Consider the following 25,500-nt stretch of genomic DNA (forward strand, 5'->3'; position numbering starts at 1 on the left):
CACATACTACCTGTGGCCTTTCTGAGTACAGATATATTAGAGGTAAATATCTAATCTCTGGTCCAGTCAGTGAGTGTGTCAGTCTCTTGTGCAGACACATGCTGTAAATCTGCCTCTCTCACCTACAGAAAGTCTCCACAGTAAGGTCACTGAGAGGTACAGTCTGGAAAAAGCTGATGCTGAGTCTCCTGCTATTTAAAGCAGAGATGATTTGACCTCCAGTGTCACCCAGATTATGTATCATTGTGGACAGAGCTGAGGCAGAGATGGTGATCCACTATAATGCTGCCACTTTGCCACATTTTATAACAGCTCAGCTCCATCATCCAGACCCGCCCATGGGGACTTGGGTACAACCTTTTGACTGGCAAATATGTTGAAATACTGGATATGATGATGCAAACTAGTTTGACTAATATGTCAGGGATTTAAACATATTTCTCCTGTTATGGTACATGAGATTTGGTGAGCTGCTGAGCTCAGGAGTGCAGATGGAAAGGTCTTGCAGAGTGAACTGTTATATCAAATGGCAGATGTGCAGTAACATCTGAAAAAACCCATTACAAATTAAATGCAACTATGATTCAAATAAGCACTGCGCGTCCGGTGCCTTGCTCAAGGGCACCACGGCAGGGCAGGAGGTGAACTGGGACCTCTCCGAGTAGCAGTCCACACTCCATATTTAGGTCTGAACCGGCGACCCTACGGCTCACAGTCCAAGCCCCTACTGACTGAGCCACTGCCGGACAGATGTATGATTAGCATAAGTTCGTTCATGATGGCTCACTTCAGTGATAGTGAGGACATCGTTGCGAAATTATTAACCGAGTTATTTTCAAGATTGAGTTACAATGATAAACTGGAGTGGCAAAGGATCATCTGAATGACCCGCCATCAAGTACTTCATCCAAAAGGATGGACTTTGTGTTTAAGTGATTTGATCATCAAAGGTAGGCCTAAGTCATTTTCAATGTGGGCCGCCGTGCCGACTTAATTCATTTTTAATTGTTTCTTGGCTGTGGGTGCCCTGTCATGATAGGTGTTTATATAAATGGTGTTGTTTTGTGTGGTAGAGGGTCGCTGTCATTGTGCGTTTTGAACGCCACTGCGTTACACATATTTTCTCCAGTAGCCTACAGCATTAGCTCTGAGTGTTAGCATGCTTGCTAATGGAAACACAGACCACATTACTCCCAAAACACGCCACGCATTGTTTCTGATACAGCACATAGCTTGACATGTTCTTTCTTAAGTGTTTACCGCTAGAACAGTGCCATTATATGTATTATATAACAACTTTACTCTAAGTGCCTCCTGCAGACATCTTGCTGAATACACACAGCTGCGAGAGGGGATTCAGCTAGACGACTGTATACGGAGACGATAGGTTGGGACGTGTCACGTGTGCCGGAGACGATAGGTTGCGACGTGTCACGTGTGCCGGAGACGATAGGTTGGGACGTGTCACGTGTGCCGGAGACGATAGGTTGGGACGTGTCACGTGTGCCACATGCCGCCAATGACGTCATAGGAGCCAAAATCCTGAATCTGCTCGTTTGCACCCCCGTTTCTTTTCTTTTTTTTAGAGATGTGGGTACGGAGGAAAAGAGAGAGGGTTTTGTTTTCTGACACTTTGTGAGTTCCCTGACACACCGTGGACACATATTTATGTATAAAAGACATTAAAAAGTGCATTTTGCATGATAGGTCCCCTTTAAACAATAAGGATGAATAAGTGTAAAGTAAAGGGAATATATACTTAACTGAACAGATGTATAATGCCGAAGATGTTAAGTCAGCATTTAATCCTAAATGTTTTATCAAAAATACCCTTATTCTAAACTGTCAATGTTGTTTCTCCACAGGGAGCCATTTTCTTACCTGGAAACAAAGTTACAGAACATCCAACCAGCGGCGATGAAGGAGGGAAATTTCTCTTCGAGATCATTTCAGGTAGGAAGAAAAATACATTTTTCATTTTAACTAAGGGCAAAATGATAATACTCATGTGGACTGAAGCAGGAACAAAAACAAAATGTTGCTCACTGCAGCACAGGCATTACATTGAGTGAGAATCATCAAGAATTCAACAATGCCAATTACTGATTTTATACATGCTGCTTTCTATCGCTCTATGTATTTGCTTATTGTTTGCTGTGATTGCATGCACAGAGCGTTAAAGAGGTATGCAATAATAGATTCCGATGATATATAAACTGTTAGTGATTTCGCTGTGTGAAAAATACTCATTGACTTTGTTGCTGATAGTTGGGACGAAAAGCTTGATGGTTCTACTATTTGATATGAGAGGGGTGTCGACCATCTCATCTCAATTTATGAGTAATTGATTTACTTCAGCTCAGAAGTCTGACTCACAAACGGACTTGAACCACACTGCCAACACTTCACCACAAGGACTAACACATGCACTACTCCAGGAGACTGTAAGGAAACATGGACTGCAACACTAAGGACTAGTGGGGGTATTTTCCCAGGCGGAGCGATGCCTGGAATTTAAGTCTATGGAATAGATATTTAAAACACACATGCACACTGGGGAATAAGGACAGCTGGTAAAAGATGCAGTAGCATAAACAGTAAAACATACAGGAAACACCAGATGTGTGCACAAACAACTGGCTTTTTATTTATCTTTGTATTCTCCCTGGTGTAAATATCTCTCAGAGGAAACTGAGTTATCAAGACAATTTCTCACATCATTTGTGGTCCCCATTGGACATACTCAAAATAAGTGTGACCTGATAGATACCGGGGCAGTTAACATAAGTGAGCCAACAGTAATTTGGGCAGAACTGACAGTTGAAAACTCTAGCTGTGGTGCAAATACAAGAGAGTTCGCTTGAAATTATCTTGATGGTGTTTTTGATATTGACTGCTAATTACCTAGCTGTTTATATAAATAGTTTCCACATCATATGAGGATTAAAAGATCCCTGCAGAGATTATTTTTCATGCAATTTCCGTTGCTTTTTTTCTTCGTGCAGGCTAATGTTCAAATTGAAATAGTCAACTTGTCAGCTTGTGAGTAATAGCTCTCATGGTAGGAAGTGGTTGTGTTACATAGAAATAATACAACTGTTTCATTTTCCATCTGCTTGTGTGCCTATGCCATGGTAGAATATATTTTTGATGTACTAGCACATGTGTGGAGCAAAAATAGTTTCCTGGATATAGAGCTGCACATGGTGTCTAAAAGCATTATATGAGATGTTTTGATGCTATTTGATCAGCTTAAAGGGAGGGATTGGGTGTTGCTCAAAGACATTTTGACAGGACATGTAGATGATGAGACACACTGCACTGAGTTTTCAATCCTGATACTTTTAGTAGTAAATTATTGACACTATCCATATGGATCTAAAAATGTGTTTCCAAATAAACGGCAATGCTTTTAATGTGTGTAACGCTTGGCTAAATTAGGCTGTTTTGCAAAAAAAGAATTCGGTGAGAAAAATGGCATAAAAGGGAAGTTTCAAAATAAAACTTTCACTTCTCTTTTTTTACTCTAGCTGAAAATGACATACAGTAGAAATAAATACATGTTTAGGTATTTTTATGATTTTTGACACAAGCAGAGTTAAGCTTTACTGTAAAAGAGAAACTAAACAAATACATTCACACCCAACAACATAACATGCTAGTGTAAATATTTTAGGGTAATGTAGAATGTCCTATAGGGTTAGGGTTAGGGTTTGTCATGTTGCCAGGTGATCAGTCTGATTATCATGCAATTTGCATTTCAGAGTATTACTTAAAATCCAGTTCACCGAAGGAGTCATCACATGCCTCACTGACTCAAATGTGCCCAAGTTCAGTCTCAGTTTCATTTCCCTTCGTAGGTGCTGCACTATGTGGAGAAGTTGGTTACATAAAACTGTTTTATTTTTCCTTCTGGTTTGGTGTATTGACAACCTTTCCATTTCTCTTGACTTATGAGGCTTAGGGTTTTTGTTTTCCAGGCTCCACCACTCCAAACACTTTTTCATTGTGTCCCCTGCTGGATCAGCCTGTATTAACTGCTCTAATAAAAAAAAAACTGAAAGAGGGGAGAGGAAATGTAAAATCCTGTGAGTTTTCTCTATCTGGAATAGCAGTCATCACAACATTTCCACAGTATACAGGGTGCTATTTCCAGCTGCCATATTCAACTTAAGTCACCATAAAGATGTCATATGTTTTTGTCTGTTGGAAACAGTTTTCTGATATACTGTAGTTTTTTTTTGTGGAAGTGATGGTAATTGCAGTCAAATATCTGCCAGTTTTAACGTTGTTGTTGTAGGATGTGCGAACACAGTCCCTGCTTTATTGGGCCTAATAGATTTAGAATATGAGAGGTACAATAATATAAGACTTCCCATTAGGGAATACAAAATGACAGATGTTTTCTCACTAGCTTTTTATCCAAAAGTATTTGTGGTGCGTTGGAGTTAAAAAATCAGGGGCGGTTACCTGAAGGATGCCTAAAATAATGAATGACTTCTGCTTTGGATATCTGTATTTTTAACCAAGGTCTAAACTGATGACTGATGAGTCTTTCTTTATCGTAAATGCAACATTTTCATAGTTTTGTCCTAATTCAGTCTCATCAGTTCTTCTAAAAACGTATTTTTCAAATGTATAAATGCCAGGCTTGTTATGGTGTCTCAGATGCCGTTAAAATGAGCCGTTACAGAAATGAAAATGACTCCCTGTACGTAAAGCAAAACAAGGTCTCAACAGACTTGAATTCTTTAAAATACCACAAAAAAATACTGCTCAACAGTTTTTTGCCATTCGGTAACATCCACAACTACGCCCTCACACGGATAGAAAACAAGAACATGGCTTGTTATGCGACAGCAAATAAAGAGGTCTTAGAGAAGCAGGGAGAGCAAGTGGAAGGAAAACACAACACATTTATTCCACTGGTCTAAATGTGGCCGTGCAGTTTGAACACAACACGTAGACAGTCTCTGGCAGACGGACAGACGGGATGTGATGGGGGGGGTTTGGTTTGAGGAGGGGAAATGGGGAGGAAGTCAGAGTTGTACAGAGATGTCCGTTGTCTTGTAAGGGTAAGGTTTGAGCATGTGACGGGTGTCGAGTAACTGCCAGGGGCCTGAACATCAGCATCAGGACATCTGTATGTGAGATTATGCTCTCTGATTAACACACTCTATGTTTAGCTTTTCTCAGTTAACCTGCTCCTTGAAAACATCTCTGCTACTTTGTCTGCTTGTGTTGATGCTTTTTCTGCATGTCCTTCTGTCTTGTCTTTGTCTCTGTCACATCTGGATGATGTGCGTAAAACCTGCAGACTCAGGAGGAGAGGGGGCTTTTGGAGCACATTAACCACATGGTTAACAATATTTAGACTGGAAACATGGCGATGTCTTTATTTTATCACTGTGAGACACACAGGTACAGACCTATGGTACAGACACAATGAGGCTTTTGTTATGTTCGCCCACACCGAGGCTTAGCACCGTGACGTTCTTCCATCACAGCGACACGTTCCAACATGTGCAAGCACACATGGGCCTGAGCTAAAGAGAAGAAGAATCACAACAAGTATATGTTGATACAGCTGTCAACATGTCTGTTCATAGCATTATCTAAATCTATGTTTCTAATGTTTTATATGTTTAAGCTTAGCTTGAGGATTACATTATGATCAGTGCTTGAATTGGAATGAAAAAGGTGCCAGTACTCTAAAATCAGCAACTTTTTCAAGTCAATTTTATATATACAGCCCACAAACAAGAATTTGGCTACTATAATGCTGGTGGGTTTGTCTCTTTACTACTGTATATTTTAGAAAGGTTCACTGTACTTAACATTTTTTATGATAGGCAGCGGATATGGCTAAAGCTCAGTAAGGTCAATATTAACTGAAAATATAGCAATCAAAGTCTAGATCTTCTGCTGAAGACACATGAAGCAGAGACCTTTCAGGTGAGAGCCCCTCTGGTGGTGTTCAACATTAATGACAAGGAAACAAAGCTCTGGTCAGAAGCATTTTTTATAAAAAGCTTTAACAAAATTAAGTATTTCTGTACATTTTGAATGCAATCTAACTTTCCAACTCAGAAAACGAAAAACGAAAAAGTGCCAAAAGTCTTCTCACATGGCTGAGCTGCTTTGCAATATACTTCACCACTGAAGAATACAAATATGTATAAAGTAAACTATGATGCAATCTAACTTTCCAACTCAGAAAAATGATAAAGAGCATGAACAAAGAACATGTAAAAACAAATGCAAAATTTGCACAATCTAAAATGAGAAACTGTAACTGCAAGTAACAAAGTCTGAGCCATGGTAAAGAGTTACATTGAACACCAAGCTGATCAGATAACTCCCTGGTTGGTCTGAAGTCCTTCTATCTCCAGGATCTGTACAAATCGGCACATTATGCCAAAAGTCTTCTCACTGGGTGAGCTGCTTTGCAATATACTTCACATTGTTAGAAAAGGCTCCAGAAGGCCTTGGGGACATCAGTATCAGGGGCTGGAGCTGGACAGGCTCTTTCATCAGCACTTCTCCTTCCCTTTGCCAGCCAGGACCTCACATACTGTTCCGGATTGAACTGTCCTAGTGATGGTCCATTACATTTAATGAAAACCAGGCTGGACAGTCGGCTGACAGAGAGAGCATTCCTTTTTGCAGTAAGGATATCGTTCATGCAGCTGAATGCCCGCTCACACTCACTAGTGGAGACAGCGATGGTTCGGACTGCTTTCAGTAGAGGCTCCATGGCAGCAGGTGTACGGGATGCCCTGGTTTCCTTGTATTCGCGAAAGCCCTGAACAGTCTCTCTTCTGTCCACTTTCAGCACTTCGCACAAACGTAGCACCTCTACGTCCCCATACTGTACGTCTAACTCCTCTTCAGGCCAACTTCCAGGATGGATAACTTTCATGTCCTGGATTAGCTGATTGTCCCGGGCCTCCCGGCCATGTAATGGGATTTCTCTTGTGCTGACATGAGAGGAGGTTGTGGAAGTCATTCTGTGTCTCAGATTCTCTACCATACTGCGGAAAAACTGACCTGCATGAATCTGTACAAGCCTGCCATTCTCACGCAGGGCAACACCCTTGAAGGACTTCTCAGCTAGAGCTGTATGAACTGTAGTCATGTGTGGGCCAGGCATGGTGACCATGGATTCAAAAACTCGTATTTCTCGAGTTAAGAGCCTATCTGCTGTAGGCAGTGTCATCTCTCTTTTTTGGAGTTGCCGAGAGAGGTCGCTGAGCTCTGTGAGCGCATCGTACATCAGTCCCAGATTGCTGACAAACGTTGCAGATGTGAGCACATCATCCAGGCCCTTGTACTTTGCTCTGTCTCTGGAATCCCTGCTCATGTCGTTTGCAGCATTTGTGAAGTGATCATGAAGCACTCTGTAGTTTTCCCAGACTGCTCTGACGCTCCTTTCACTTGAAGCCACCCAGCGGATGGACAAAACACGCCCTATCACCAGGAGACGCTGTCCGACTGCTTGCGCACACTGCGCTAACTGCCTCTGATTTTTGGGGGAGGCATGGAACAAGGAATAGAGTTTGTCAAAAAAGATCTGGAAATGATTGAGCCCTGAGACCTCCTTGACCACATCCCCAACTGCCAGCTCTAGACGATGATTGGAGCAGTGCCACACAAACAGGCTTGGGAATTTACTACACAACTGGGTAGCAACGCCTGTTCTCTTCCCTAGCATGACTGAAGCCCCATCACATGCAAAAGAAACGAAACACTGACCTAAAAAGTCCTCGTTAAAATCTCTTCCAAGACACTCCATTAACGCCTTTGTGATGTCATCAGCCGTTGTTCCATCCAACTCGATCAGCTCCCAAAAAAAACGTTTCGGGCTCAGCATCAGCTAATGCTGAGCGTAGACACACAACAAGCACCGTTTTTACCACTAATAGTGGTAGATTCATCGACCAAAACACAGAGTTTTCTTTGGTTTTCTGTAATGTCTTTTGCCATTTTTTTCTTCAGCTCATGAGCTATGTGGTCGATGATTTCGCCACAGGTTTTATTGGAGTGCAAAACCCTGCCCACGTTTAGCCCATTCAGTTTCTGTACATTCAAATCAATTGGCATGTCTGTGAATGGCCGGCTATGTTTGCCAATTTTATATGCCGTTCGAAAAACTCTGATAGTGGTGTCTAATTCAGATTTATGCATAGACTGCACTTGATGTTGAATAGTTTCACGTGAAGCAGATGTAAGGATGTCAGCAGCTTTTACATGGGCTTGTGATTCTTTATGTTCTTTGATTTTTTTTTCTCAGGCTAGCTTGTTGTTTGCCCTTGTCAACACCGAAATGAGACACTGCACACTCACCCCATTCAGTTGACAGTTTCAGTCCTTGTCCAGTGTGTATTCCCAAATATTTGACATCTCTGCATATCCGACATCCTAGCTTCTTATCTTTAAGAAGGAGCCATGCATTGGTCTTGCAAAAATATTGCACCTGGTCCGTTGTCCAGCAGTCAGGTGCATCGCTTTGCCCGGTGTTGGTGGTGGCAGTTGCGCCAGCAGCAGCTAACGTTAGAGGCTCTGGAGGAGGCGGCGGAGCTAGTGCTAATGCTAATGCACTAGAACTTGGAGCAGGAGGATCAACCAAAGAAAGCTCCCCATCAGACACAATTTCCAACACAGGCACAGCATTCTCTGTATTTGAAGTTTCTTCCGGCGACAACCACTGTCTTTTTGCACTTTTATTAATCCACGCTAACATTTTAGAAATGCTAATTTGTGACGTGACTTGCTTTCCTTCTCTCGGGGGCGTGCCTGCTCTGTTCTATCACTCTACATAGCCACCCACTGGGTGGGAGTTGCACTGCATAAACACAACACACGTGCATCTAGGTATGTAAATTGTAAAGCATTAAAACATGGTTTTACTAACAGTTTTCAGTATGTTGTTACTTCGGCATTATTATTATTATTTTGAAACGTGTATTACTATTAAATCACGGTCAAATAGGTTAATTTTGACATAGTCGTTTCCACCACAGTATTTACATGGAGAAGATAAGCCCCGCCCCCTCTCCAGCACGTTCTGTTTGAATGACAGGAGTAAACAGCTGACAGCCGCTGTGAAACTCCAGCGGTTAGAGCGATGAGAATGTCCGTTCGGCACCTCATGACGCATCTACTGAGTACCGGGCGGCTGTATATATATATATGGATGTATAATAAGAACGGCGGGAGAGTGTTGAGTACTGGCACGGTGCATGAGTACCGGAGTACCACCAGCATGCCGGTACTGAGCAAGAAGTGCCGGTACTCCATGGGTCAGAACCAGAAGTGCCGTGCGTACCGGTGAGTACCGGCCCAATTCCAGCACTGATTATGATACAAGACATTTTCTACCAGCCTATATTTCCTGCAACTGCAAACTTTTCTAAAATTCCGTACTTCCATTTGCGATCAAAGAACAAGAAACTTCTTAAGAGTATCTCGCACACACAGGTGGTGCTGACAGAATAAAAGCTGGATTTCTCTCAATCCATATATCGGGACATCCTGCTGCTCAGGATCCGCATGCAGCTTTATCTGATCTTAGTGAATCCTCCAAAGAATGTCAGGTATGATCTGAATACAGCGAGGTGATGTAACATAACTCCTAGCTCCAGGGATATGGGTTGTGCGACTCCAAAACAGTGAGATGGCAGAGCCTGCCTTCAGCAAACGATGCATTCAGACACAATGGCACAGACTCTTTGTTTATTCATCACACAAAGCTGCATAAGTACTTGTAGCTAAATGTCAATCCCTGTGGTCTAACTGTGATTAATCATCCCACTCCCATCAAACGAGAATCAACACAGGAAACACTCCCCGCTGTGTTTTTGATGGAAGTGCAGCTCCTCTATCCCCAAGCTCTGATAAACACAGGCTGTTCAGAATGTCACTCTCTTTTTCTTGCGCAGTCTTTTGCCCCCTCTCTAAAATGCTCTTGTTAGTCTGGTTAGAGTGGTCAGGCCACAGCAAGTCACCCCTGCTGAATTATGGGAATATTTCTCCACTTATCCCCAGAGGCCACGTCCATTCATTCATGAGAGGACCTTGGCATCAACCTGCCATGAGCAGGTAGACAGCCTCCAGCCTGAATGCTGTTAACATGCAGGGCTCAGCCTGAGTCTATGCACACCTGAAGAGGTGTCCTCTTCCACCAGCATCAAAGATTATGTTTAGCTTCAGATTATTGTGCAACGTAAAGTAATGTCTGGGCATTTCCTCGTTTTGAGTTGACATCGTGCTGAGGTGAAGTGAGGATGAAGCCTCAGAGCTCTTTTTTAATAAAGGTGATAGTGCCCTCATGTGGATGTCTAAGTCATTGCAGTGACGGAGGAAAATCCTATTATTTTGTACTCAAATGTGATATTATTTGCATTGAATAACATAGTATCAAAACATGGATTTCCATATTTTGTCAAAAATTGGAACAATGAACTAATTGAGTATAATTCATACTTAATCAATTCTAACATATTTTAGTCTGTGTGCTGATATTTAATCCAAGGTACATCTCTGTGTACAGAAATGACTAAAGTTCAGATTGTATTTTACACTGTATTGTTATGGTTTTGGTATTATGGTATCGGGAAAATGGAGCACAAAATAATGTAACTATTAAGCTTTTGTTAACATGCTGACAAACTGCTGATGAGGACTGTGAGAAGCAGTTCAGAGCTTTGGTTCAAAGTAAACTTTTGTGTGCGTTTTTCTTAAGTTTGATCACCTTCTACTTACATTTTATCGCATTTCGCTGCCTGTATTTATTATCTTTTTGCCCCTAGCTAAAATATAAGCATCATATTCATTTACCAAGTTGTATATGTCCTTTTTGTTTTTGTATTCATGCTTTTTTGATTAAGAGCATCTACAATTAATGCTCCTTATCATTACATGCATGCCTGGTTGACAGCCAGGTAGTCGCGTTTATGACCCCTGCAGTGACTTATGAGTGTCATATGTCACTGAGGTAAATGTCTTATTTATACAGTGTGACCTGTGTGATTGAGTTATGATAATCACAATGTAAAAATTAGTCTTCACGCAAGGCAGTGTAAGTAAATCAGACTCAAAGATGTTTGAAGCATGTTTAGAGACCCTTCTTATTGTTATTATTCCTGTTAATGATATTATATGATAATACTTTGAATGTGTTTTACCAGGACAACATGCTAATCTCAATATATAGTCAGTTTCTAAATAAAAAGTAATGACTGAATGATTATTGGAGGGTGAAGACAGACAAGCTATTAGAAGACTACAGACCCTGAATGTTCATTATGAGGAGGTTGCTTATAAGCTGTCATGTTGACTATATACACCTGAAGTTGATGATAGGAAGATGGATGGGTGAATTTAATAAACATAGGCCCAAGCCAGCAGGGGGGATTTAATAACCCAAACAATTATTCTGCTTGTTCGTGGATGGTAACAAAATAGGGCAAGCTGGGAGTATTACTCTCTATAGGTATCAGTGTTCAAGGTTAGGGGATCCCTGTTAGAGTAATTGAGAAAGCATATTAATCTGTGGTGCTGACATATCAGTGTCCAGATGTATGGAGGCCCCCATGTCACATTAGTCATGGATAACTTCTGCTGCTGGTATTGGCTGTATGTGTGTGTTTGTGTTTAACACTTTGTATAGGCAAAGGTTCAATGGCTACTGGTTTAGTTTTACATTGTAATTGTGTTTATTCCAGAACTACCTTATTCAATGTGTATCATCTCATCAGCATGAAATGGATACTTCTCTACAGTGTATATAGGAGGGAGAGACCAAGAGCAGCACATTGATCACTGAACTGCAAGTTAATTTATATATACATTAAATTAGATTGGACTTAAATTGCAAACCTGACAAACACCTTTCAAAAATGTATTGTTGATATATATAGCACATACATACTGTAGATTCCTATTAGTTACTCTCCAGGTGTGATCTAACTTTAATACAATGTGTGATCTAACCTGTTTTACTGATGAGATCTGATGGCAAAGACCTCCTTTATACCCCATTAAGATCCTCCCGATGTTCTGCCCTTGCTTATGTTTTTTTATTTCATAGAGGGCACTGTGACTTCATTATATCCCGGAGGACAGCGAGTGAGCAGATCATTTTGGCATCATAATTCTCTGAATACAATTCATCAAAGTCTTTGATAGATTCCATGAATTCAGAGATTCAACTATTCATCTCAAAGGTTGAGGAATGGGGTCACTGAATATCTCATACAGCTTATATAAAATGTACATGTAATGTAAACTGCACTGTAACTTTTATCCATGTATTTTTTCTTTTAATGTTTATTTTATTATCTTTTATTTGTAATGACTGATTTTAAATGCCATTTTCTTAATGTCTTTCGTTTTTTGTAAAGCACTTTGAATTGCCTTGTGTTGAAAGGTGCTATATAAATAAGCGTGCCTTGCCTTACATGTAAGCATATTTCTGAAAAAAAATTATTCTGAAAATAAATCTGACAAATATAAAACAGTTACAAGACAATGTGAACATAAAATGAAACAATCTTTAGGAAAGTTAAATAAGGTAAAAGACAAGTGCTCACACCAATCAAACAGATGAATAAAGAGAACAGCATAGGCAGGGGGCGCACAACAGTTGTTGGATACAATTTAAAACCAATGTGTGTTGTTAGCTATAATATACAAGATCAGTAGCATCAGGAAAAGTTAGAGGATTAACGTGATAACCCTGAAAGAGCTTTAATAAAAACATCATAAAATTGAATCATAAAAATGAAGGTCCAGCTATCAAACTCCAAGGAGAACGGGGAGACAGCCCCACTCAGCTATAATAAATAAAATGACAACACCTCCTACACCTACTTCACTGTCATACCTAGAATATACATTAATCAATATGCAAGTTTGATCAAATGAATCTGACACAGAGTATATAAACAAGAAGCAGCTCTCTGTTTCAGACTCCATGTTTTGACATATTGATTCAATTAGCAGTTGGATGTATAGTGCCCAGCTTGTAATGCATCATAAATCCAGGAGGCATGAAGTGGCAGTATCAAGGCATGCGTTTAGAGGGAAAGCAGTGGAATTTATGGATATTAATATGATGAAAAACAAAGATGCCGGGAACAGCATGAATGACAAGAATATTTTTAGCATCAAGTGAAAATGATCCTCATTTGTACGACCCCCACTACTCTATCCGTTCAGAGTGTGTCCTTTCCCTCTCAAGAATTCACTTGTGATTTGACATTGCCATAACGAAACTGAACTTCTCTTTCCGCTCTATCTTCCTCAGCATGTGTGTGTGTGTGTGTGTGTGTGTGTGTGTGTGTGTGTGTGTGTGTGTGTGTGTGTGTGTGTGTGTGTGTGTGTGTGTGTGTGTGTGTGTGTGTGTGTGTGTGTGTGTGTGTGTGTGTGTGTGTGTGTGTGTGTGTGTGTGTGTGTGTGTGTGTAGACATGTTTATGCACATCCATGTTTTACCAGCATGTGTAAGAAGTCATTAAGCTGCTGTCTGTGACACAGCAGCATATTGCCTCCTGCTGCTGTTGACATTGCTCATATGGGGCCTCCAAGATTTACATTCCTTTTTGTAGTTTCACTTGAGATCTGAATTTATGATCCAAGCACTCAGCATTACAAAGGGGCTGCATGAAGTGAGAACATACATGTAGTCACTAGTCAACAAAGAGGATTTTCATGTTGAATGATGTCAGCCAGTATTATATCCCTCCACATTATAAAGCCACAATCCAACAACTGAAGATAACTGGCTACTTTATTTACATTTTCCCGACGTTAGATTTCAGGCAGAAGATGTTTGTGTTCGACAGTGTGACAGTTCATTTGGCATTGTGATGACATTACAGTAAATATAATTGTGTGTTTGTTTAAGCCATGTTAGCCGCGTGGATGACTGTCAATCCCTCGTTGGGTCCACAGTTTTGCCCAAGATTGAATTATATCAGTTTTTTGACGGATTGTAATGAAATCATTCAGACATTCATAGTCCCCAGAGGAAGAGTCACACAGACTTTGGTAATATACTAACTTTTTATTTAGCATCACTAAAAGATCAGTAGGTCGACATTTTAGTTTTTTTATTGGAAAATACCTCAACAACTGTTGGATGATTTGCCATGAAATTATGTACATATATTTGTAATCGTAAACGTTGTAATGACTTTACTGACTTTTTTAATTGGCATCACATTTTGTACAGGCAGTCATGATGGATTGGTGGCAATACATTTCGCGACAACTTTACTTTAGCAATCCATATATGTTTAATGTACTGTTACTATCAGGTCGGAATTACATTTGTTTTCTGTTGTTTGGTTTATGGTGATTTTCTCTGCCAACAAAGCTGCTGCCTAGTTGCTGAAGTACAAGCTTTGTTGAGGAAAAGAGAAAATGTTTTTTACTTGCTCCTTATCGATTTCTGGGAAACCATTCAGTGGCCCAGGTGGTGGAGGCTGAACGTTGCTTAGTGTGCTTTTCCAGAGGCTGGGAAATGCTTACAATCTACTGGGGAAATAGTTGGAAGGTGTAAGAAGCAGTTTAGGAAAGTAAAAACCCAGCGGACACATCCTTTATTCTGCAGAAAAAGGAGGAAAATAAGTCTGAGAACTTTTCCTTGGCAGAGGCTGCTATATAGGAAATGCATTAATGTCAAGGCAGCATACTGTAGATGAAATACCTCTTGATAATGTTGGAGAGCCATGATTGAAAAGACTCTGTGTGACCATGAATTTAGGAGCAGGTCGACTGTACTGGCATATACTGAAAGCAGACCATTTGAGGGATTGTGTCTTTAAACAGCACGCAGACAACTCAAACTCCCTTCCTCTGAAAGTCTGTGACAAGACGCTGGAAAGGCAACTGGCTGACTGTCAAATATATTTAAAAGTAACAATGCAGACTTGGGTGGTTGTCAAGGCAAAGGGAACATCTTTTTTGACCCTCTCAGAGAACGTTGAAAGGTTTGGAGTTGGCTAATTATGACTACATGTGGCGTTATGGATTGGTGAAAGGTCTCTGACCAGTTTTCCCAAGGTAATGTTGCAGGAGGTGCTGTGGGAGTCTGGATGGAAGCTGTTCAGGCTCCGTAAACGTTGAGAGGAGATATTTATAATGATCAGGTTTGTTCAAGGGGGCATTGGACTCTCTGACAAGGATGCCTCCCTTCTGTGTGGGATTCTCCCAGACTGCTCATTACGGCAGTAGGTCTGGAGAGTGTTAAGTTCACTGACTGTAGGGGGAAATCCAAAATTGTAGGAAACATTGTCCTTTTAAGGTAATCTGATGTTGGGTGTAATGGTTTGCATCTCTCAATTTGAAGTTAAGTTTGTTAAGAAAATACTTTCACTTCAAACGGAGTAAAAGAAAACTTGCACCTCAAGAACGTCGTTTTTGGTGGGTTATGCTCATGCATGAGGCTAGAATATAGGGATTAACGTTTTGTGTATCAAATGTAATTCAAAGATTTCTTTAAGAATGCACCATGTTGTGCCTTACTTCTGCATATGCATACAATGTGAATGCATTGGATCTGACAGTAAACAATATGCTTTGTTTTGTAAGTGGGAAGTTACAACTGTATGACAGCACATGAACATGACTGATGGTTTTACATGGTGTCGGTATCTTCATCAGCAATCTGCTCAGTGGTTACAGTCCTTTTACAAGTCTCTATAACAACACCGTTTGAAGTTTATATATTTGAATGATGGGTCCAAATTCTTGTACGAGCTCCTATAATGGCTCAAGTGAGTTATGAAGCCCATTTTTCATAAAGCCATGATTGATCAACCACTAAATGGGAAAAGGCAGCTGCAATAACAACACCAGAGGTGGACATTTAATGTTGCCTGCTACAAGATTTTAAATTGTGTAGCACACTATGTACTCTCGAAGCTGTCACAAAATAAAAAAGATGACTAACTACAGTAGCAGCTTGTGGTGGTAAATCGTTTTGTATCTGACCTGTGAAGGGCAACAGATGTAAGGTATTGAGAAAGCAATGCACACAACCATAGATTTGTACACACATGTATTTAACCCATGCATACGATCCTTACTTCTCAACCACTCGTGTGAAGAGCTGTTGAACTGGTGATTGGAAAAGGTACGTGACAGAGAGCAGGAGACCGGGGAATGTAGTCCGTCTAAACAATAGGCGTCACTCTTTATGTATGTGGTAGAAATATCTGCCTCATTCTCATCTCCTGTTTGAAAATTCCAGACCGCCTTCTTCCTGCGTTATTATTCCTGTGATTGAGACTGAGATCTTATAGAGGAAATGCAAACAGGCCAAGTCTCTGGCCTAATAGAGGGACCTGACAGGAAGCGCAGATGCTTGCATAACAGCCTTATTGAGAGGATCGGTATTTGACATGTCACATAGCAATGTCCTCCATTAGTCTCCCCTTCTAACCCCCCGTCCACAACCCCTGCTCCCACATGTATCAGGTGAGCACATATTAACTTCCAGTGAACTTTCTGCCTGGCTACTGCTGTGTGTTTGTCTGGTGGGGACACTTAACTTGAAAAATCAGACCAATGGTATGTAAACTGGTTTCTGTCTGGATAAATATTTAGATGTCTCCCACAACCCGTTTTTCCCCCCTCTGAGTTAAATCCAACAGGTAATGTTGGGTCTTAAAATGTAATCACTCTCAGGTTCAAAGGGGCGCTCTGTGCCATTTGATGAAGCAAATAATGATGGGTGAGATTGAATAACGATAAGAAGCCTATTAAAGAGGTCCTCCAGCATGGAGAAACCCCGGTGTCTCAGGGCTTCTTGGCCACCAGTAGCTGCAGCTTGTGGACCCTGTGTGGCTGTATTTATAGAGCGCTGTGGATGAGTCATTTGGCCGAGTGCCCACTCTTCCTTCACCAGATTTACAGGTCCCCACTTTGGGGAGGGCTGCTTGATTTACGATGCACTCCCTCCACCACCACCAGCAGCAGCCCCCACCCCACCCCTCTCACTTCCTTCAGAGAACATCTTGCCTTCGGCTCGCTGTCTCACTCGTTTTCATTCGGCTGCCGTCTCCTACACTTCTATCGTGTGTGACTTAGAAATGTGCTTCCTCTGCTCTTTCAGCAGATATTTGCAGAGGAAAGGCTTTCTGAGATGCAGACAGACTAGCCTCAGCCTGACTTTGCCTACAAGTGTTGCAGATTGCTGTGTGACAGTGACCTCCCTTTGACTTGGTAAAATGAAGTTTTAGACAAAAAGAGTTATATGAGGTGGAAGGAAGCAAGAAGAGAGGAGGAGGGGGAGAAGGAAGGACAGTAGTAAGTGGTAGTGAGCAGTGAGTTTTAGTAGAAACAGAAGGAGACAAATCTGACTGTGGCACCGAACGAGAACAGATGAAGAAGTGGCACGGGGGGGTCGGCGGTCAGGAGCCTCAGCGTGGCTTTTGCTCCCTCACCGTCCAGCTGAGGAAGGGGCACGCCTCTGCACCCCATGGATCTTAACTCCAACCCAGGTCTGTCTCTCTACATTACAGAATTGAATACTAACGCATTTGCCTCTGGTTGTGAGCGTTTAATTTGATTTGCGGTGATATTATAAGATCAGTTTGTAGTTCAAACTACAGGAAAAGGGTGGAACGATTTCTCTGTAGCTTTAGTTGTCTTAAATGTGTTCTTACTCACTTTCTGTTCTCATTGAGACAGCGGTTTTTCCATATGCTGTCCATTCATCATTTCAGCAGATGGGCGTTTTACAAGTAACGGTTCACAGCTTATGTTTATTACAGCTGTGATTTCAGATGAGCAGTTTATGATGCTTGCGTTTTTGATTTTCCCGCCGTTAATGTGACCTTGCTTTCTATTTATTTATCCATCTGCAAACTATGAATAACTGATTTATTATTTCTCATAAAATGTGTCTTTTCATATGCAGTTTGTCTTTTGAAGAGGGGCATTTGTGATGCTGTATTGACAAAATGGCAATAACCATTCATCTCTTGGAGCTTAATGAAGATCCTCCTTCCTGTGTCATTCGTTATCATTTACACTACACTGCAGTTTCTCTTTCCCCTTAAGAACATGCTGTTATCTGCTGGGACTTATAACTACATTAACATTGGAAAACATTTTAGGACCAAACATTGCTTCTAGGACATGAAAAAGGAACAAAAGTTCAGGACTGTATGGCAGAAGCAGAAACACATCACACCTTATTTATTCCACACATTCTGCTTCCTCGTCAAAATATGGCGCCTACATTACCCAAAATGCAATTAAGCTGTTGACAGTTCATCCAGAGATTTGGATGTGTGAGAAGCTAATGTACTTATGTTATTTTACTCAAACAGAGACGAGGAGCAACAGAGGTCTGGTAAACTCACTTATTCCTTTCTCCACTTCCCAAGATTTATTTTTATATTAAACTTCTTTCTTAGTTGACATCCTATTGGAGCCCCAACAGGCTTAAAACCATTTATTTCCCACATCTGCAGTTGTACTTTCCAACACCTGTGCACAGTTTTTGGTGTGTAAAGTAACACCTTTCCAATATTCCAATGACTGTTGAATGAGTAAATATAAAAGCAGCAATCTGAGTCTTCCCTCGCTGCCAAGAGATAGCAAAGATTATGGAACATTTTCCATCGCACTTGTAAAGTATTATAGCCTTATAGATGGTTTCTTGTGAAAATGTCAAACCAATTTAGTAATGTGATTGCAAACTGTTTGCAAAAATGAAAGGCAGTCCGCTAGACTGATGAGGCCAGCCTACCAAGACCTCATTAGCAGAGAGCATCTCTAACAGTAAATGTTTTATTGCTCTGCACCCTGCTGATCATGACACATAAACTAAGCAAACATTACATATCTCAATGTTAACAAAAGGAAGACTACATACAACGTTTAGCAATTCCCATGTACACTTATAACTTGTAAGTATTAAGCTATACTGACACAAGCCAGAATAACTTGTATAATAACATAAGCTTGTACACCTTGTGCCGCTTAAATGCCACCCACTTGATATGTAGCTTTAAAAAAAGTCTTTCCAGAGGAAGGAAAATCATGCTAAGCAAAAAAGCATTCTCAGCCGGGTCAAATTTCACTTTGCTTGGCTGCTTGAGGCTGATAACAGAGCACACTCCTGAATTCATGGCTCCCTGCCTGCCTGTAAATCCGTCCTGGGAGAGACGTTCTCCTGCAACAACCTGAAGCAACAGATGGGAGAAAGGAGAAATACAATGTTGGATCCTGTGAAACGAGATTTCAAGAAGTGTTGAAGGAGGAAAAGGAAGAGAGGTGTTTTATATGTTTGAGAACTTAATGATTAAAACAGTTTCTTATGAAATGATAAGCTCAGCATTTATTTATTTTTTATCATGAACACTGTCCAATTAGTTAGATATCCTCAGCATCTGCTCAACTTTCTTATGGGTTCGTCTGACTTTAGTTATATCAAGAATTAGATCATTCTTGGCTGTATTGGTACTAGCCAGCATTAAAACCAGTCCATGTGACAATAGAAAGCACATCAGAACAATCTAGTATCTAAACTTACTCTTATGCTTCCCTGAATGGCCAGCAACTAATAATACTGATGATTGTGCTAAATAAAGATCAGATTAAGAACTACACTGATTTTACAGAGAAAATAATTTATTGGAAGTGTGGTGACTATAAGACTTGTGATGGCAGTAAAAGCAGCAATAAAACTCACTGTATGACATCATTTGACAAGTTTAGCATCTGAGCTAGTACTTACTTTTTAACAAAAATAATAAAAAAAACACAGAACACACTGCTTTTTGTTAATGCCATAAACCAAATTTTAGCGGGAGATCTTACCCAGTGGCCATTACATTGTGGAATCAATACATTTACATAGTCAAAAAAACATTATATTTCTGACAGCATTATTTAAGCATTAAAGCAGAAAAACGGACCGATCAACATCAACAACAGTTCAGCAGTGTACACTCAAACACACAAAGAGCCAACATCAACGTCAGCATTTCTCTGTCTCTCCACTTAGATCACCACCAATCTTTTTATTTGAACTGCACTCCCCCTGCACTGCAGCCCTCTCCGGCAAGCACTGCTTTGGCCAGCTTTGTCAGAAAAAACAACAAGGATGTGGAGCGGCTACGCAGACAGGACTGCTGCGATGGCCAAAATGAAAACAGGCTTATCTTGCCCAAGCTGATGGATGCTGTCTTTCTCGCTGTCTGAATAATTCTGATGCGAGTCAACAGGAGGTTTTTATGGGGCCTGCTTCGGTCACACAGATTTGTGGGCAGAAACACACATTAAAAATAACTGACAGACAGATACAGGCAGCAGTTTATAAACACAGCGACACGGATGCTTCTGCTATTTTTTGCACCAAAAATGGTTGTGGTTCTTATTCCACCTCATCAGTCACTAAGTAGAAATGTGAAGTGGTAGGAGAGGCTCATGCAGGGTGATGAGTAATGGATGTATGTCTGCTTTACATCAACAATAATGTTCTCATCTGACATGCCCTTCAATCTCCCAAAGCAATCAAGCAAATTGAAATGTTGATGAATGCTTCTATGACACATAACCAGAGTGAGTTCATTGTGAAATTACTTCAGCTAAATGAAAATCATGAGAAACATCTTTAACGCAACTATCAGGAATTTTTACCATTTTCTTTATCTCTCTGGCCTTAACCAGCCAGACTCACACTTTTCCTGTTTACTTTCATTGCTGGTTGTCTTTATTTTTCATGGTTAAAGACATCATATGTAAGTAGTGCAACAATGAACCAGAAGTCCAGTATTCTGTAACCCTGTCTGGAAAGTTCAAAGGGCATTCCCAAAGGCCACGCTGACTCAAACTATCAATTTTGGCTGTGGGGAGTGCAGGTGTGCATCTGCCCTGAAGCCCTCATCAGGGCTGAAAGGTGATATTATGAGGTATTAGTGAGCAGAGCAACAGGTACTTTGTCAAGTCCACTCCTTGTTTCATTCTCTGGACAGATAAAGGGAGGCGCAGTCACTTTGCAGAGAGCCAGGATGTTTGTCTACGTCTTTTCCTTCCAAGTAATTAAGATGAAAGCTGTCTACAACATCTACTTGATTACTTTCTTTGTCTAGTTTAAAAGAAAAAAGCAGTAGCATCCTTATCTGCATATATGTGTATAAGGCTAAGCCCTGAAAACATCCTGTATCTAAATCAAAACAAAATTGGAAACCGGACAAACATTGTGGGAGATCCTTCATTTTGGGGTCAAAGAGTGCACACCCAAGTATGAATTCCTGGCATGCATTCCACACAGATTTACAGTTTCACGGAGATAAGTGCATGATATATACACTTGTCCAGTTGGTGATCTGTCATAGTGAGATATGTTTACATAACTCTAAGGATGTCTGCATGTTTCACACAGACACAACACATCACATGCATGTTATAGAGCACATACATAGCACAGAGAGAAACATAGGGTATTCGTGTTTGAAGTGCATTTGGCTGTACATGAAACACAAATTCTCTGACAATCAGTGATGATACCAGGCTGAAGGTGCATTAAAGACCAGTATCAGGTTGACTTTAGAGGGCTCTGCTGCAGAGTTTATTCCCTGTGATCTGTATATACTCCACCTTCCAGAAGCTTCCTCTGAAGTATCAGTCCTCTTGTATCCCTGATTTGTTTTAGCCTCCCAGCATAGCGTGCAAGTGTTCAAGTGACAACAGCTGCCATCCCTCACCAAAACGCAACACACTAACATTTTAATGGGACATTAATCCCTGAGTCAGTAGTCACTGAAGCTGTCAGTGGTTCACTCGTAAGGTTTTTGGTATTTTAACAAACCTCAAACCCTTGTTGTGCATAGTTAATTAAAGTTATACTGCAAGTCACCACAGAAATAAATAGCTTGAACAGAATGCTTGTGGGTTCATGCCAATGGCCGAGAGCTACTGTAAATGTCACTTGTGATTTATATTTACATTTGCCATTTTTGACTGTTAACACTTTAAATCCAAGTAGAATATTAAAGGATAATTTCAGGGTTAGTGTTTTCCTTTACTATAAATCACACTTTACATTTCTTACATCACTTTACTTACTTTTTCCATTTTCCAAAGCAAACATAGTTCATTGTCGGTTGCAAGATTCAAATGTCATGGCCTGAAGGCTGCCACTGGTTTCCATTTCAGTACAGTAGGAACATAAACTTTAGGAAACTAAAAACTATCTTAGTTTACTTTAGTACTATTTACTCATGTTCTTCTTTCAGAGTAACATTAGAATAAAGTAGCATGTGTTTGTGACATGAAGTGAAACATACAAAAATGCAGGTGTGATTCTTATAAATTGCACCCGCAGACACTGTATAACTTTATATTCCATCTGTACTAGTCTCCAGTCTTTATAATTATCTCGCCGACTTATGTTTCAACACAAGCTCTGGATTTTAAGTCGAGTCTGATCCGTTTTTCCTAAAGTTTAAATTGATTCCCCTTACATAATACTATATTTACAGCAGCCTTGGCAGGACACACAGACACAGCTCTTTACTTAGTTGGCATGAAATTGTCACGGACACACTTGGCTTTTTGACAGCCCTCCCTGAACGGGACAGACCCACTGCCTCCCCCCGACTGTCCTCATGACAACTCATTAAACTCTTCATATTTCCTCACTCAACAGCAAGGTATCATATTTACCATTCACCACCAAAGAATATCGGACATTTAAAGATGATGGACATTGGACATTACTCTCCATTTTTGGTGCCAGGATTACCTTCTTTCCCTGTGGGTGCCTGTAGAGGGACAGTAGAGCCAAACAATCCTCGTCCCCTTTGACCTCCCCCCTCATATTCACTCTGTTACTCATTCAGCATCAGATGGTAATGGATAGCCATAGTAATTCTATGGAGTCTGTGTTCTTCACGAGACAATGTCTTTGGGGAGGATAATGTTGTGGTGTCTGCCTTCAGATAATGTTCATTGACAAGCAAGGACCACCATGACACCAGGAAGATAATTAGCCATCGATACCTTACTGGGGGTAAGGTGGAACAGGACACCCATTAGATAGAAGGATAGATAAAGCCACAGAGAGAAGAAAGCTATACACCAGGAGTCTGTCAGCATGACAAATCTATTAGTTTAGTGAGAGAGAAAGCCAAACATATTAGATGTTCAATGATCGAAAAGCAGAGAAAGTAAATCCTCACATTTGAGACAGTGGAACCAGATAATGTTGTACGTTATGCTTTTTGTGCAATTATTATTTGATAATCAGATTCTGAATATCTGTATTGTCATCATAATCAGGTACAGTGAAATGTTGTAGGCTTCTCTCAGTGCAGTTAAAGAAATATGAACACGTAAATAACCACAGTGATAAAAGCAGTAGTAACAGAAAAAAAGAGAAGGCACATATATAAATAAAATAGTTGGGGAAATGGATTTTGTTGCATCTCAAATGTGTAACATCATTGTCCATAAAGCAATTAGAATTGAATTGCCACATAGGGCTTCATCCAACAATTATTATTCATTATTTATGACTTATCAAGTAATAGCAGTCCAAAATAAGAACAACTGCTTAGCCCAAATTCCTATGTCCCATTTGTTTTTCCAATAGTGCACTATTTCCCTACTTTTACTTTGTCTTCATTAGTTTTACTTATTAACCTAACCCCAACATATAATGTCACGAAACATAGCATCCAAGTGATAAAATAGTAGTAATAAAGTAATATAGCCTCTCTCTCCCACATGCCAAAAGTCAATATTATGTCATTATTATACTCTAAATAGTTTGAGGTTGGAGATGTTAACAAATCACTGCAGTGTGAATGGGACATACCATGTTTGCTTATAGGGTCATGCCCTGTGTCAAAGCAGTGGCCTTTTTAAACTCAAGCCTTCAGAGAGATCTGCCTATTGTTCCCATTACAGTGCTTAGATGTGTGTGTGTGTGTGTGTGTGTGTGTGTGTGTGTGTGTGTGTGTGTGTGTGTGTGTGTGTGTGTGTGTGTGTGTGTGTGTGTGTGTGTGTGTGTGTGTGTGTGTGTGTGTGTGTGTGTGTGTGTGTGTGTGTGTGTGTGTCCCAACCCCCTCTTCAAACCTCCCTTTCTCTTTCACACCCTCTCAGCTGTGCTCACTCACTCATTCTCATTCTGAGCCAGGCCAAAAATCTGGCAGAGTGGCTCCTCCGTTAGGAACTCCCGTCCTTAAGTTAACCCGGGCTGCTGGGACTTTGCATCCCACTCAGGGAGCTTCTTTTCTGGATGCCAGAGATATGGAGATGGTTCATCAGGCAGTGCATAGTTTTCCACATTACGGATTTTGTGATGTACTTTCCTCTCACCAAGGTAACAAAAAGTGTTATTTGACTACTCTGAGCCTGTTGACATCTATCTAACTCCACTAAGCACTTTACTTTACACACTTATTTGTTGTAACAGCTGCACTTTGCATAGGGATTGGATCATCTGGAGGTGATATCACTTATGAATTAAACTTTTTATAAACAAAAGATGAGAAGGGAGCTGGCAGTAGTTTTTCTTTCCACTTTAAATCCTCGTCATCATTCCCAATGAATGAACAAACATTTTTTCATTGTGACTCGCTGAGTTACTTCCTGTTCTGTTGGAGGTATTTATGATGTGTGGACTTCTGAGAAGACCATCATTAGACACAATATTGAATCTCAACTTGCCCCTGCTTGCATGCAAACAAGAAGACTCTTGCAGACAACAGAGTACAGACAGTGATGAAGTCATTTAATCTCCCTCTGTATACACACATGAACACACACAACCACACACACACACACACACTGGAAGAATTATGACACATATTTTTGCCATTTAAAGTTAAGCAAAGTAGTTACAGTGTCTGCATTGTTTTCTGAGCCAGAAACAGCTGCTTCCTCCACCTGGCAGGCAGCACAATCAGGCCTAACTTTTCACATATTTTATAAGTCTTCCACGAAATGTATTCCACTTTACTGAATATTGACGACACTAGATACGTTTTTGTTATTTCGAACCCTTTAACGTCCCACCCTTTTGGGCGATGTCTGCCAAAATGAGACAAACTGACTTATTTTCTTTCATTGTTAGACACTTGTGATGAGATGAACATAAGGTTAATCACATTGAGACAACATATTTGTAAGGTTAAGTGGATTCTCTGCCAAGTAATGTTGACGTTAAAGGAATAGTTTGACGTTTTAGCAGAGGTTTGATGAAAAGATAAGTAGGATGTCTGTTCAACAGTGTTCATTCAATATAAAGCTACAGCTGTGACACAGTTAGCTCAGCTTAGCATAGACTGACTGGAGGCAGGGGGAAGCTAGGCTGTCTCTGTTATGTGTTTGTTAAATCCATACAAAAACAGAGCTGTAAAAATAACATGTGGCAATTTAACAGAGGGTTTAGGTTCTGAGACAATTTATTTGTGCTAAGCCAAATGTTGCTTAGCTGTAGTTTCAAATGTAATTGGAGCACACCCCAGGATAGC

The 25,500-nt window shown here is 40.5% G+C and overlaps 1 protein-coding gene across 3 annotated transcripts in view; it reads left to right on the plus strand.

Moving 5' to 3' along the window:
- arhgap24 (Rho GTPase activating protein 24) overlaps window positions 1–25,500 on the plus strand; it is a 72,065-nt gene that overhangs the window by 27,315 nt on the left and 19,250 nt on the right. Inside the window, exon 3 of one of the 3 annotated variants that reach the window (XM_034224148.1) lies at window positions 1,866–1,953. In XM_034224148.1, coding sequence (XP_034080039.1) covers window positions 1,866–1,953 — 88 coding nt within the window. Of the gene's footprint in view, window positions 1–1,865; window positions 1,954–17,087; window positions 17,509–24,131; window positions 24,348–25,500 lie in introns of those variants that run through there. The other 2 variants (XM_034224151.1, XM_034224149.1) reach the window with 2 other exon arrangements.

This window comes from Gymnodraco acuticeps, unplaced genomic scaffold (assembly GCF_902827175.1).
Source record: "Gymnodraco acuticeps unplaced genomic scaffold, fGymAcu1.1, whole genome shotgun sequence".
In the NCBI taxonomy this organism is placed as follows: Eukaryota; Metazoa; Chordata; class Actinopteri; order Perciformes; family Bathydraconidae; genus Gymnodraco; species Gymnodraco acuticeps.